Genomic DNA, 11,943 nt, shown 5'->3' with positions numbered 1-11,943 from the left:
GAGGGCGCTAATGTACATAAACATACCGGATGTGAATTGCCAACGGCCTCAAGAAGAAGACGGGGAGCCACAAACGGGATTTTCAATGAAATAATGCTTCTTCTGAGAATGCATTAAAGAAGTAAGTAATATCTGCAGTTGGCTCTCGTATAAATAAATATTCGTTCTGAATCGTATAAAACAAAAAACTGTGTTAATGTCGTCATGTGGTTTTGTTTAATGAAAACGCGCCTTTTCTGTTCGAGGCTGAATGCTCTCGGTCTATATTTGTTCCACTGAGTTGTTTCTCTGCGTTTGAACGTAAACAGGCAGAGCTGGTCCTGCTGAGCATCATGGCTACCCAGAGAGTGCTCCCTCAGAGCAAGGAGACTCTGCTGCAGAACTACAACAAGAGGCTCAAAGACGACATCAAGTCCATCATGGACAACTTCACGGAAATCGTCAAAACTGCAAAGGCAGCTCTCTGGTTTCTCACTCTAGCATGTTTTCCCCCCAGCAGTAAAATCTGCCCAGAGTTCACAGCATCTCTCTCACAGTTCCCATCTCCTTCTTTTATTTTTGTCCAGATAGAGGATGAGACTCAGGTATCGCGACCCACTCAAGCAGAGCAAGACCACTATGAGATGCACGTCAGAGCTGCAAACATCGTAAGTGAGACGCAAAGCGTCATTGACACTAAACATTCTGCTTCCTGTATAAACTAGAAGAATTAAACGTGGAAAAAAAGTTCCAAAGGTGCTCATACCTTTGCAGGGCACTTTATCATAAGTTGCTAGTAAATGCAAAAGAAGTTAATGTAAAGAAATTCACCAGTTTCATCCAGTTCGCTGGCTGAAGGAACACGTCATTTCCCAAAAGGCTCCACATAGAAAACACAGCAACATTCATTACATGTAACATTTCAAAAATAACATTTTAGACACAGAAAGCATACAAGGAAAATACTGAGCAGGTCAAAATTTTCTTTTCTGAAACAAAGAAACGAAACGAAGATACAAATCCACAACCAATACATGTACAGAAAACTTAAAAAATAAACCTTAAAGGATTGGCTATGTAGGGTTTTTTTTGTTTTTTTTAAGACAGTTTTCATTCTGTTTTGCTGCACCAGGTTCGTGCCGGCGAGTCCCTGATGAAACTGGTGTCCGATCTGAAACAGTTCCTGATCCTGAATGACTTTCCCTCGGTGAACGATGCCATCAGTCAGCAGAACCAGCAGCTCCGTGCACTGCAAGACGAGTGTGACAAGAAGCTGACATCGCTCCGAGATGAGATCGCTGTCGACCTCTATGAGCTAGAGGAAGAGTATTACTCCTCCAGGTACAAATAGGCTCAGATCCGCCCCATCCTGCCGCTCCTGTGTCGTCCCATTGCGTACTGTCTCAGCTTTGAACCCGGTTTAAAGGGTCTCGGTCAGATCTATTTATTGATCCAGACAGATCATCCACACACATCTCAGCTAAAGGTCATATTTACATTTTCTCTAGTGTCTTCACGATGTTACTGTTAATCAAGTGCCTTGTGTTTTGTTTTTTTTTTCCCCCAAAGTAAGGATCTTAAAGGGGCAAACACTACATATCAACTTTACCCACATATCCAGTTCTCAGTCTGCTGGTCAACATGTTTGTGACACACATCTGTTTAATGTTCATCACGCATTCTTCTGGTGATACCTTCTATAAACCAAAGAGATTGATGTCAAAAATGCTTTGCTAAAATATTCATACTCCGCAAATATTGTCACATTTTGTCACATTGGAACCAAAAATCTCTTTTAATTTATTGTGATTTTGTGTGATCAGCCAACTTAAAGCCTGACAAAATGAAAATAAGTGGAGGAAAAATTATGCATGTCTTTAATAATATTTTGTAAATAAAAATCTGGACATTATGCCATGCATTTTGAAACAGCGTCTGAGGATCAATTTTCAATTTAACTGTTGGTATGATACTCTGAACTCTTATTGGAGGTTGATGGAAGTTAGCTGGACAGAGCTATTATAACGTCTTAGGATGTTTTGATCTGAACAATTGCATTGTAGCCGTGGATTTATGTTGAGGGTTGTTGTCCTGCTGAAAGGTGAACCTCCACTTGAGCCTACAGTCTTTTGCAGGTGCTGACATGTTTTTTTCAACCATTGCCCTTTATTTAGCTCCATTCCACTTCCTTTCAACTATGAGCAGCTTCTACAGCCCTGCAGAAGACAATCACCCCAAAGCATAATGCTGCCAACACCATATTTCACAATGTAGACGGTTTGTGAGTTGCCTGGCTCACACAGTTTTACCATTTGGAGAAAAAATGTTGGGGTATTTTTTTTTTCCTGTTTTGGGCTGGTGGATTGAACTAAAACAGGTTAGGCGGTTGGTGGCACTTTATTTTATTTAGCTATATCATGCCTCACTTTTCCTTCCCTTCACTACTTTATCACATAAAACCTTAAATGAAATGTGCTATTTTTTGGTTGCAACATTGAAATGTGCAAAGGTCATGAATAGCTTTGCAAGCCACTGTATTTACTGCTGTTTTTATTTTTGTCCGAACTTAGAACTGTTCTCAAGATCAAATGGATTTATGAGACATTTTAACTTTCATGGCAGAGATAAGAATTGAAATTGTAAAAAAAAAAAAATCAAATTAAATCTGTTTTACTCACTGAGTTGTTGGAAGCAACACAAAGTTTTATATGAAGTTGGAAAAGATATTAGAAGAACTAAAGCAATATAAGAATATTTTTCTTGAAACAAATGAAAAATAGTCTGTGCTATAATTGATTAATTACTTTGCACTGTTGAACCCAGACTGGTTTTAACTTAAACAATTAGGTGGAATCTAAACCTAGTGTTTTGATGTAGATGTGTTTTGATAAAGACAATTAAGCGCCAACGTTTGTAGTGTCCATCCAATCAGTCTGTAACCATGTAAGCGGTTCACAGGACGTAAAATGATTGAGAAATAAAGCGGAGATAAAACGCTGAAGCAGTTTCTTTGTTTCTTATTTTGTTTTTTCTTTTTGAAAAGTGCAAAAAAGTATCTCTGGAGCATGGTTGATGTGGACCTAACTTTCTTGCTGTCCTTGCACTGCTGTCTTAAATAGCAACTAATTTCATCCTTTTGCTCATCTTAAATCAAGTTGTAAATCCAATCAAAAGCTATTCAATATATTTTTTTTTCCTGTGCTTTTGCTTCTAACGATTCTGTGCTTTCATGTTGCTCTGCTATGGGTGTGTTTATTCTGACCTGCTGCTCTCGTCTGCTCCTCTCTTTCTGCGCTGCGCTGACTCTTTGCCTCCAAATACGGGTTTCTGCTCTGCTGCAAAGCTACAGTCAGTGGAACAGCACTGACCTGCCTCTGTGCGAGGCCTACCGCCGGCGGGACAGTTGGGCCTCTCCAGACAGCAGCTCCAGCTCCACCCAAGACGACAGAGAGGAGGCCGCCAGGACGCCGTCGCAGGAGGCAAACGCCCAACATCACGTCAACGGACACGGGACGACCGCCACGGAGAAACCATGAGGGGAAAGCAGGGATATTTCTGCTAAATCTGGGCACTAGTGGTTTAGATGTGGCCAATATAACTATAGAAAATAGTGTTTAGTTTTGTTTTATGGAATTCAATTTACTATTTACTGAAAAGGCACAGGGAAATTCAGTGCACTGAACAAAATAATCTGGGAGGTCCAGTTATCCAAAAATGTGAGTTTTGAGAGCAACATTCCTCCTGATATCGGTTCAGTTTTTATGTGAAACGATTACTTCAGACATTACTGAAAATTACACTGAACTAAATGGAATGTATTGCACAGATCCTTGAAGTTGGGCCTCACCAGATACGCCCAACTGGAGAGGATCTATCTGGCCCAAAAATATAAACACCTCTAAGCTGTTTATATGTATATAGTTGTTTTTTTTTTTTGTATTATTGATGCATAAATCAGGAAAGGAAAGATGTTTTTGATAATGTGATACAAGGAAAATGTGGCAAATTCTATTAGTTAGCTGATTGGTGCATCACATTTTTAATTAATATTCTAAATGCATTTATCCCTGGATTTAGATTGTGAAACTTTTTTCCTCTGAAACTAATCGGATCACATTAAAGAACATGCTGTTTCTGTTTTTATTTTTTACCTGTATATTTTCATAGGGAGAGTCATAACGGAAATTTAATGCTAAAAGTGAATAGTAGAAAATAAATAAGCTGAAACTGTTAGGATTTGGCAGAGTTACACAGCAATGGATAATCTACTCTGCTGTTGACAACAACATTAAAAGTGCTTGGGTGCAGCAAATGGGATCCAATGCATCAGATTTACATCTGATAGATGTAATTTTTCATCAATAAATAAAAGCACCAATGTTTATTAATATTAGCAAACAACACAATGCATAAAAAGTTTCATTGTTTAAAATGGCACAGCCTAATCCACAGAACTACCTAAAAGGAAAATTAAAAATTGGGAATGCATATAAATAAAACACAATTGCAGTTCTAATGTTGCCTTCAACATTACAGATGTTCCCCCACTTTCTGCTTCATTGTCACAGCCACTGTAAATATGTACATGGTGTTTATCAAGGTCTGTTGAAAAGCGTCCAACCAGCCAAATCAGAAAGATTGAATAGAAATCCATGACACTGGGTGGAAATGTATTCAAACAAATATTGCATCAGAACAAGTAGATTACACTTTTAATGTTGCAAACATTATGGTTTTATTTACTTCAAAAACAACCAAATATTTTTAAAGTTAAAACCGTGAGATATTATTTGAGCATTTTTATTAAAAAGTATTGAAATTGTTTTTAAATCTGTGAAGAGCCTAAGTTAATGGGACGGCACAGAACATTACATGCCTAACAGACCACTTATGCTTTTTACAATAATTAAGGTAACACACTGTCAATGTACGGCCATCATTACTCTGTAGGTAACCAAATCCAGGAGCCGTCATTATGCCTCAGTGTCTAGGAAAGACGCCATGTTGAGTATTTCCATGCTAATATCTTCGATTCATCTTCTTAAACTTCTCATAGTGGTAGTCATCTGTGGCTTTTTCGTTGTTTGGACGTTTGCGGTGGTTGGGTGGTGATGGAGCTATGGATCAACAGAGAAAGCGTCATTTAGACTATTACAGTTTCCTGCTACACAGCAGTGGATTTAACAGGATGTGGCCGATGTCTCATACCTTCTGGACCAGGTTTCTCTGTATCTCCGACCCGCAGCGGTCTGGCTTTGGGCTCTTCTTTGTGCCTGTGATGCCTCTGTGGTGCATTCACATCCTCATGGTAGACTGAGAGGAAATAAATAAAACCGTTCAGTTCCTCCACAAGCTAATCACCTGGGTTTTTAACACCACAGCAAGTGGAAACGAACTCACAGCGGTTGTGTTGGACGTAATTTACAGCAATGTTTGTGGGGACAAAAGAAGTGCCCTGGTCTTTCTTTTTGTTCCTTTGTTCTGCCAAGAGTTTGGCTTTTGCTTCTTCTGTCTGGATGATGTTTTTTATCTTTGCACTGAGAAAGAAATTTAAAGACGATTGTAGCGTTAAAAGGAAGTGACTAACTGCAAGATGTTCGTAACAGGTATCCTCTGACACAGCCTGAGCAGTGTTATTAACGAATGGTCTCAACGTACTCAATGCCAAGATCAACTTCAGGGATCCCGCTCAGCATCTGATTGGACAACATCTCTTCCGTCTTCTTGGCAGAGTTGACCCTGATACTCTCTGGCAGCTCGTACAGGTGGTCCTCCGCATTTTTCACCTTTACTTTCTGCTCCTCAGCCTCCACCAAGCCCTTCTTCTTTTTTAACTCAGTCTCGATATATTTCATCCTATGAAAGACAAATACATGAAGCCAATGTCATGCTTGATCAGTGACATGCCACATTTAATGTCATCCCTACAAATTGTTTGTGACCCTCAGAGAAATGCTCTTTGGTTGCATCTGATCTGACTGACTGTATCAAATACATTCCAGTATCTATTCATCAGATCCACTGACATCTAGAGATATTCTAAATGATTTGGAAATTGATTCAAAGTTTAATCCTAGAAAATAAGGATTAAACTTTAAAATATTGTAATTTTAATCAGCCATTAAAATAAACTATTCATCGTGTTTTGAACAGCTCCATTGTTTGCTTTTTGAATACTGAATAATGTAAGCATTTATGTGTATAAATTAATTCTAATAAGCAAAGGAAGCACACGTACATGTCTGCATCCTCATCTCTTCTGTTAGTTTCCGCTGAGAACGATGTGCCAAGGTTCAGGTCTGTCTCATCTTCTGTCCTGTAATTGGATCGGTCACATTATTTAACAGATGGCGTGCTTAACTGTGAAATCAAACCACTTTATATACACAGCACCAACCTCCATTCACTTACATGTCTCTGTTCCTGTCTTTCACTTTCTTCATGTCTACAACCCCTCCGGTCTTCAGTTTGAATGGATCATTCTGTCAGAAATGTTCAGTTTAGCAAACAGAAGTTAAAGCGAGCTCTCCATTAACACAAAGATAAGGGTTTATTGACATGACTTACATCTATTTCAGCTTCTGGTGGGAGTTTCTCTCCAACCAATAAGGCAGTTATACTGTAAAAATTATAAAAATGTAAAGTAACTTATCTGTAATAATTTTTACATGCACGTCTTTCCTCAATATATTCCCAAAGTTTATAAATAAACCAGTTCAAAACTCAAACGAAGATTTATTAGACACATATTGATATATTTTAAGAGTTCAATTGTAAGAAAGACTGCTGACATGACAGTTGTCCAGCAGACAGTCAGAGGCATCTTCTACAAGGAGGATAAGCCACAAATGATCATGGCCAAAGAAGCTGGCTGTTCATAGAGTGCTATATAAGTGTAATAATGGAAAGCTGAGTGGAAGAAAAAACTGCACGAGCAACTGGGGTAAGTAACTCCAGTTTTGAGAAAAACACCCCTTCAAATGTTTTGCTGAGATTCACATGACATGAACTCTGGTTGAAGTGAGTGCTTCAAGAGCCACCCCACAGCATCTTACCCGAGATGAGGACAAAAAGGACTGCACTGTTCCTTAAAGTTTCAGAGTCGTCGTTTCAGATAAAATCACATTACCTGACTCCGCTCTGTCGTTTCCTCAAGCTCTGTAGCTCCTTTGCCTCTTCTACTTTCGATCTGAAAATATATAATACAATCTCACTAGATAAACAGCTTATTAAAAATCACTTATATCCATAAACTACAGTTTATGGGTATAAACTGTAGTTTAATGCACAGCTGTGCTAACTGCTATGTTAGCTAACACAGCGTTAGCTTCAACTGTATTTTAATCTGCCTTTAAAGTACTTACCTAACTTCTTGTGTAGTCCCATTATCTTCGTCCTCGTCGTCGGACGAATCCCTTCTCCGTCTGAAATTTTTGCCACACGGCATTTTCACGCTGCCTGAGTATTATTTTTGAACCTCCAGTAAAACTGCGCTTTCAATTACCAAGCTCTCGGTTGTATCTGGGGGAGGGATTTAGCACACGCACAATAATAATACGTCACTTCCCCCCCGTAGGACTACTTCCGTCCTCCTTAGTTAATGAAAACAAACATGGCGACTTATGCACAGGTCGGGAGGTTGTTGGGCGTTTCAGCAAGATTTTTGCGACCGTGAGTATGTTTGTGGGTGAACTGGAAGCAGGCGCTGCTCGCTCATGTTGTCTGTTAAAAGTTTCTTTTTTCGGCGTGTGAAGAAGCGCTGAGGGCAACTTGCTGGTTAAACATGGAGTGACGCAGACACCACTAGTAGATACACCAAAAGAAAGACGTGGTTGTTTCACCATAAGAATAATAATTTTGTTTTTTTTTAATTGCTTTATTCATAGTCTACGGAGAACGTCTGGTGACATCGGAGAAAAAAAATAAAAATATTGACCACGACTTGTTTAATTCGTGGACACGCTTCAAGAACTCATGGCCACGACCTAATAACTCGTGGGGACCACTTGTTTAATTCGTGGGCACGGCTTAATAACTTGTGGCCACAACTTAAAAATGATCATTGAGTACCATCATTAATAATGATAAAATATCCAGTGGTCCTGCGATGGACTGGCGATCTATCCAGGGTGTACCCCGCCTGTTGGCACCATCACCCCTGGCGATCTCACTAGGGACAAGCGTGTAAGAAAATGGATGGGTCGATTATCCAGCGATAATATCTTATCAAATCCGATCTCATTTCAATCTGGGAATGAATTATAATCACATTCTTCAGACGCTTGCGGTTAGGCATGGAGTATTTTTTTTAGCAAGAGACCTTTTCTTCAAAATCAATTTGAATTTGTCCCTAAATTTCAACCTTGAGTCCGGATCTCAGTCTGTTAGCTGTAATTTACGATATCACATTCTCAAATTCTGCATTCAGGCCCAATCCGGAATACATTAATGTTTAATATTAGGGTTTATATGCTCACATGTGTGTTTTAATGTGTTTATCTAAAATTTCAGACTGACCAGCAGTGGCTGTCAGAGCAGTAGAACCTATTGGCCCTCAAAAGCCACTAGTCTCTCCAACAGATGGCCACAAAATGCAGTCTGGCTGGTTCCTGGTTTGTGTTCCTTCTCTTTTTTTTCTGTTGGTCATTTAACCTGGATGCTGATACAATATTGATTGTTTTGAATGTTAGTGTGTGGTAGCAGCTGCTCACGTACTGTGAGAAAATCTTATATGGGTACATAGAAGACAGTCACATAGACACATCATATAAATGTTTCACATCTCAAGCTACATTTCTGCTCTTTGTGTTTTGTCTCTTTTCAGGAAGGACCATGTTTGTGCAGACACAGGACACACCAAATCCAAACAGTCTGAAGTTTCTGCCTGGGCGGACAGTTTTAGAAGAGGGGACCATGAATTTTGCTGGCCCCCGCGATGCATTCTGCTCACCGTTAGCCAGGTTTAGAACTTCTTCATAAAATGTCCTCAGAAAATTGTTTACTGAAGCACAAATGGTACTATAAGCACACTTGATAGAATAAAGCCTCCACTTTATTTATTAGATAGATTTATATTTTAAAAACCTGCATGTGCTCCCCACCGCCCCTCATATCGAGGGGGAACCAAAAACCTCCGTTCTGAAAAAAGTTTTTTTTTTAAAAAGACCTCAGATTCTTTTGACTTCTCCATAAACCTCAAGATGTCCTTGATGTTCCAGCTGGCTGTTCCCTTTAAGTTTGATTTAATTGTACTGCTTTTATTCCAAAGAACATGAATGGAAATCTCTTTTGAAATGATGGATGGCTGCATGATTGTTGTGTGCATAAATATATACTGTATATATATATATATATGAATTTGTGTTATATATTTATACTTCTCAAATACTTGTTTTCTTCAGACAGTTGTTTAGGATCGATGGAGTCAAGAGTGTGTTCCTGGGCCCTGATTTTATCACCATCACAAAGGTAAATTTCAGTTCAATATTCAGCACCTGTCCAAACTTTAAATACATGTATCATGTCTAATAATGTCATGCACTATAATTCCAATGTATATAATTATATAATTCCAAACTGGTTGAGGAATGTGTACAGCAGGTTAACATTAAGCTTCTGAAATTGCCAGAACCTATTTTTCATTTTAAAAAAGCAGTAGTTTGGGTCAGTACCAGAAAACTAACCCTCTTTTTTTTCACCAACTTAGCCTTTTTAAATAAGACGTGTGGTTAAAATAACAAACCATACTTATGTAAGTTGGTAGTTGAAAGTTATAAAAAAAAGCATTGGGAGGAGGTGAAACTTAAAGACATGAAAAGCCCCGATTTATACAACAGTCGTACTTATGATGGGTCTACTTACGCTCCTGACTGTATTTGAATAATTTATTGTAGAATAATGTAACACCATTGCCTTAAATAACTTGATTTCTCTTTCTCAATTTCTTTGCTTAGTCCAATGAAACAGTGGAATGGAAAGTAATTAAACCTGACGTTTATGCGGCTATCATGGACTTCTATACTTCTGGGCTTCCAGTTGTGAATGAAGGCAGCAAGCCAAGTGCAGACACAGGTCTGGATTTCAGCAGTCTGCCCAACCTGTAGGATGAGATGGGTGTTTCTTTCAAGTGGCAAATGATCATCGTTTCTGCTCTTTTCCAGCGCCATCAGAGGATGATGATGAAGTAGTTGCTATGATCAAAGAGCTGCTGGATACACGAATAAGGTAGTGGGTTCTAAAGATGCTTTCAGGCTGTCTGTTTCTGTGGTTTGTCGCTGTCTCACGTATGTGGATGCTCTCACCTCGCAGGCCAACAGTGCAGGAGGACGGAGGCGACGTTCTGTATCGGGGATTTGACGATGGCATCGTTAAACTGAAGCTGCAGGGCGCCTGTACCAGTTGTCCCAGTTCTATTGTTACTCTGAAGAATGGAATCCAAAACATGCTGCAGTTTTATATACCTGAGGTTGAAGCAGTTGAAGAGGTTTGCATGTTTTTGGTACTTCTATTTTTGGTTTTGTCAGAGATTTTCTTCTGACAACTGTTTTGTTAAAATTACTGAAATTACTGTGTTTCATCTAGTTACTCCAGTGGGTCTTTTAAGAATGATACTTTTTTTGGGGGGGTGGGGGCATGAAAAACTCAGTTTGCCCTTCTGCGTAATTTCTTCTCCCTAAAAAAGTATCAAGACTAGTATTGAGCTGTCTTCGTTGATATGAGCAAATAGACCGCTAATAATAAAGTCCTTATTACCAAGTAAAAAAAAAAACAACATCTGGTGATGCATGGAAATGGATGAAGTCATGATCCAGAGATCCAGGTGACATTTTAGCAAGGGAATAATGGCTTTCCTTTTAAATAAATAATCAGAAAAAAGGCTAATTTTGTTCAGATCCCTTGTGTGTCAAATAATGTATTATTTGAGCAAACGTTTTGTTAAAAAAAACCTCATAGCAAACATTTACTGAGATTTATTATAGATAAAGTACAGGAGACAAAATATTAAATGCCGTTAATGAAGAAACTATTTTAAATTTTTTGCCTAAAGATCTATATATATTTTTTTTCCTTGCAGGTAAAAGAGGATGAGGAGGCGGCTCAAGTTTAAACTACTGAAACCAGAGACGTGTCAACATTCCTCTCTATACAATCCACCTCCTTCAATCAAAGCCATAGATGCAATAAAAGTACTTAGCCCTGTTCTGATGACAAGAACTCATTCTCAATATTGATCCAAATATTTTCATTTCGTTTCATAGTTCTGGTTTGAGGAATTGAAAGATACGTTGGACACAATTCATAGAAACAGATTGTACAGTTGAAATAATTTGTATTTATTCTTTCATAGTGTTACACGACTTCTGAATCAGTCAGCAGTCAACACTGCCTATAGGCTGAAAATTCATATGGGATGCTTTATCTTTACAGAATGTATGCTGTGTCTATATAAATAAACATTGCTAAAATATGTGTTACGGTGTCTATGGCTTATACTTAAATGTTCAGGGTTTAGTTTAACTTTCCTTTCGTCTGTGAGAGTGAAAACTGATAATTATTGCTTCAGTTACAAATGTACAAAGATATCAAAAATTGATACTGTCAGTTATTTTCATAAAGCAGCCATTTGGTAGAACAGCTATTTGCTGCTTGTGATTCATCTTTCTCTCAGACCTGCTAGCCTGAACCTATCTTCACCAAGCTGGAATCCATAGAAGGCTTGCTATAAATTCAACAGCATAGAGGGATTGGAGCCCTGCTGAAACATACTTTTACATTTTATTGCTGTTTTCTAGTCTTTATGGGTAACTTCGTTGTATGACTTTGAACTGAAGACCTAATGTTTTCTTTAAATAGTATTTAATAATTCTTTTTTTTATTACTTTGTAAGAATTGCCAAAACTTAATGCGGTGCAAGATTATTATATTGTAGAAAGGGGAGGACATTACAAACAACCAAAACACCAA

At 38.4% G+C, this 11,943-nt stretch overlaps 3 protein-coding genes across 5 annotated transcripts; 2 read left to right on the top strand and 1 right to left on the bottom strand.

The window, feature by feature from the left end:
* Nucleotides 1-12: 12 nt before the first annotated feature.
* Nucleotides 13-3,887, top strand: med22 (mediator complex subunit 22). Of its 3 annotated transcripts, none has more exons than XM_023344104.1 (5): nt 13-121; nt 309-455; nt 567-647; nt 1,112-1,320; nt 3,329-3,887. In XM_023344104.1, the coding sequence occupies exons 2-5, from the start codon at nt 333-335 to the stop codon at nt 3,513-3,515; spliced, it is 600 nt and encodes a 199-aa protein (XP_023199872.1). In that variant the 5' UTR covers nt 13-121; nt 309-332; the 3' UTR covers nt 3,516-3,887. The 3 variants fall into 3 exon arrangements, with proteins under 3 accessions (XP_023199872.1, XP_005804388.1, XP_005804389.1); XM_005804331.2 differs by having other exon boundaries at nt 3,323-3,887; XM_005804332.2 differs by lacking the exon at nt 3,329-3,887 and having other exon boundaries at nt 1,112-2,980.
* Nucleotides 3,888-4,628: 741 nt separating this feature from the next.
* On the bottom strand, nt 4,629-7,514 carry c12h9orf78 (chromosome 12 C9orf78 homolog). Its single transcript, XM_005804330.3, has 9 exons — nt 7,344-7,514; nt 7,109-7,168; nt 6,547-6,598; nt 6,391-6,461; nt 6,218-6,295; nt 5,638-5,835; nt 5,380-5,516; nt 5,188-5,292; nt 4,629-5,096 (listed from the first exon to the last, which is right to left on the bottom strand). Exons 1-9 carry the CDS (start codon nt 7,424-7,426, stop codon nt 4,999-5,001), a joined length of 882 nt encoding a protein of 293 aa, XP_005804387.1. The 5' UTR covers nt 7,427-7,514; the 3' UTR covers nt 4,629-4,998.
* A 46-nt stretch (nt 7,515-7,560) lies between these two features.
* LOC102231591 (NFU1 iron-sulfur cluster scaffold homolog, mitochondrial-like) lies at nt 7,561-11,448 on the top strand. Its single transcript, XM_005804329.3, has 8 exons — nt 7,561-7,650; nt 8,491-8,591; nt 8,804-8,939; nt 9,381-9,447; nt 9,933-10,050; nt 10,140-10,203; nt 10,288-10,462; nt 11,054-11,448. The coding sequence occupies exons 1-8, from the start codon at nt 7,580-7,582 to the stop codon at nt 11,084-11,086; spliced, it is 765 nt and encodes a 254-aa protein (XP_005804386.2). The 5' UTR covers nt 7,561-7,579; the 3' UTR covers nt 11,087-11,448.
* Nucleotides 11,449-11,943: the final 495 nt, after the last annotated feature.

This window comes from Xiphophorus maculatus, chromosome 12, assembly GCF_002775205.1.
Source record: "Xiphophorus maculatus strain JP 163 A chromosome 12, X_maculatus-5.0-male, whole genome shotgun sequence".
Lineage (NCBI taxonomy): Eukaryota > Metazoa > Chordata > Actinopteri > Cyprinodontiformes > Poeciliidae > Xiphophorus > Xiphophorus maculatus.
Note: the sequence above shows the minus strand (reverse complement) of the source record. Positions and strands in the feature narration are given on the sequence as shown.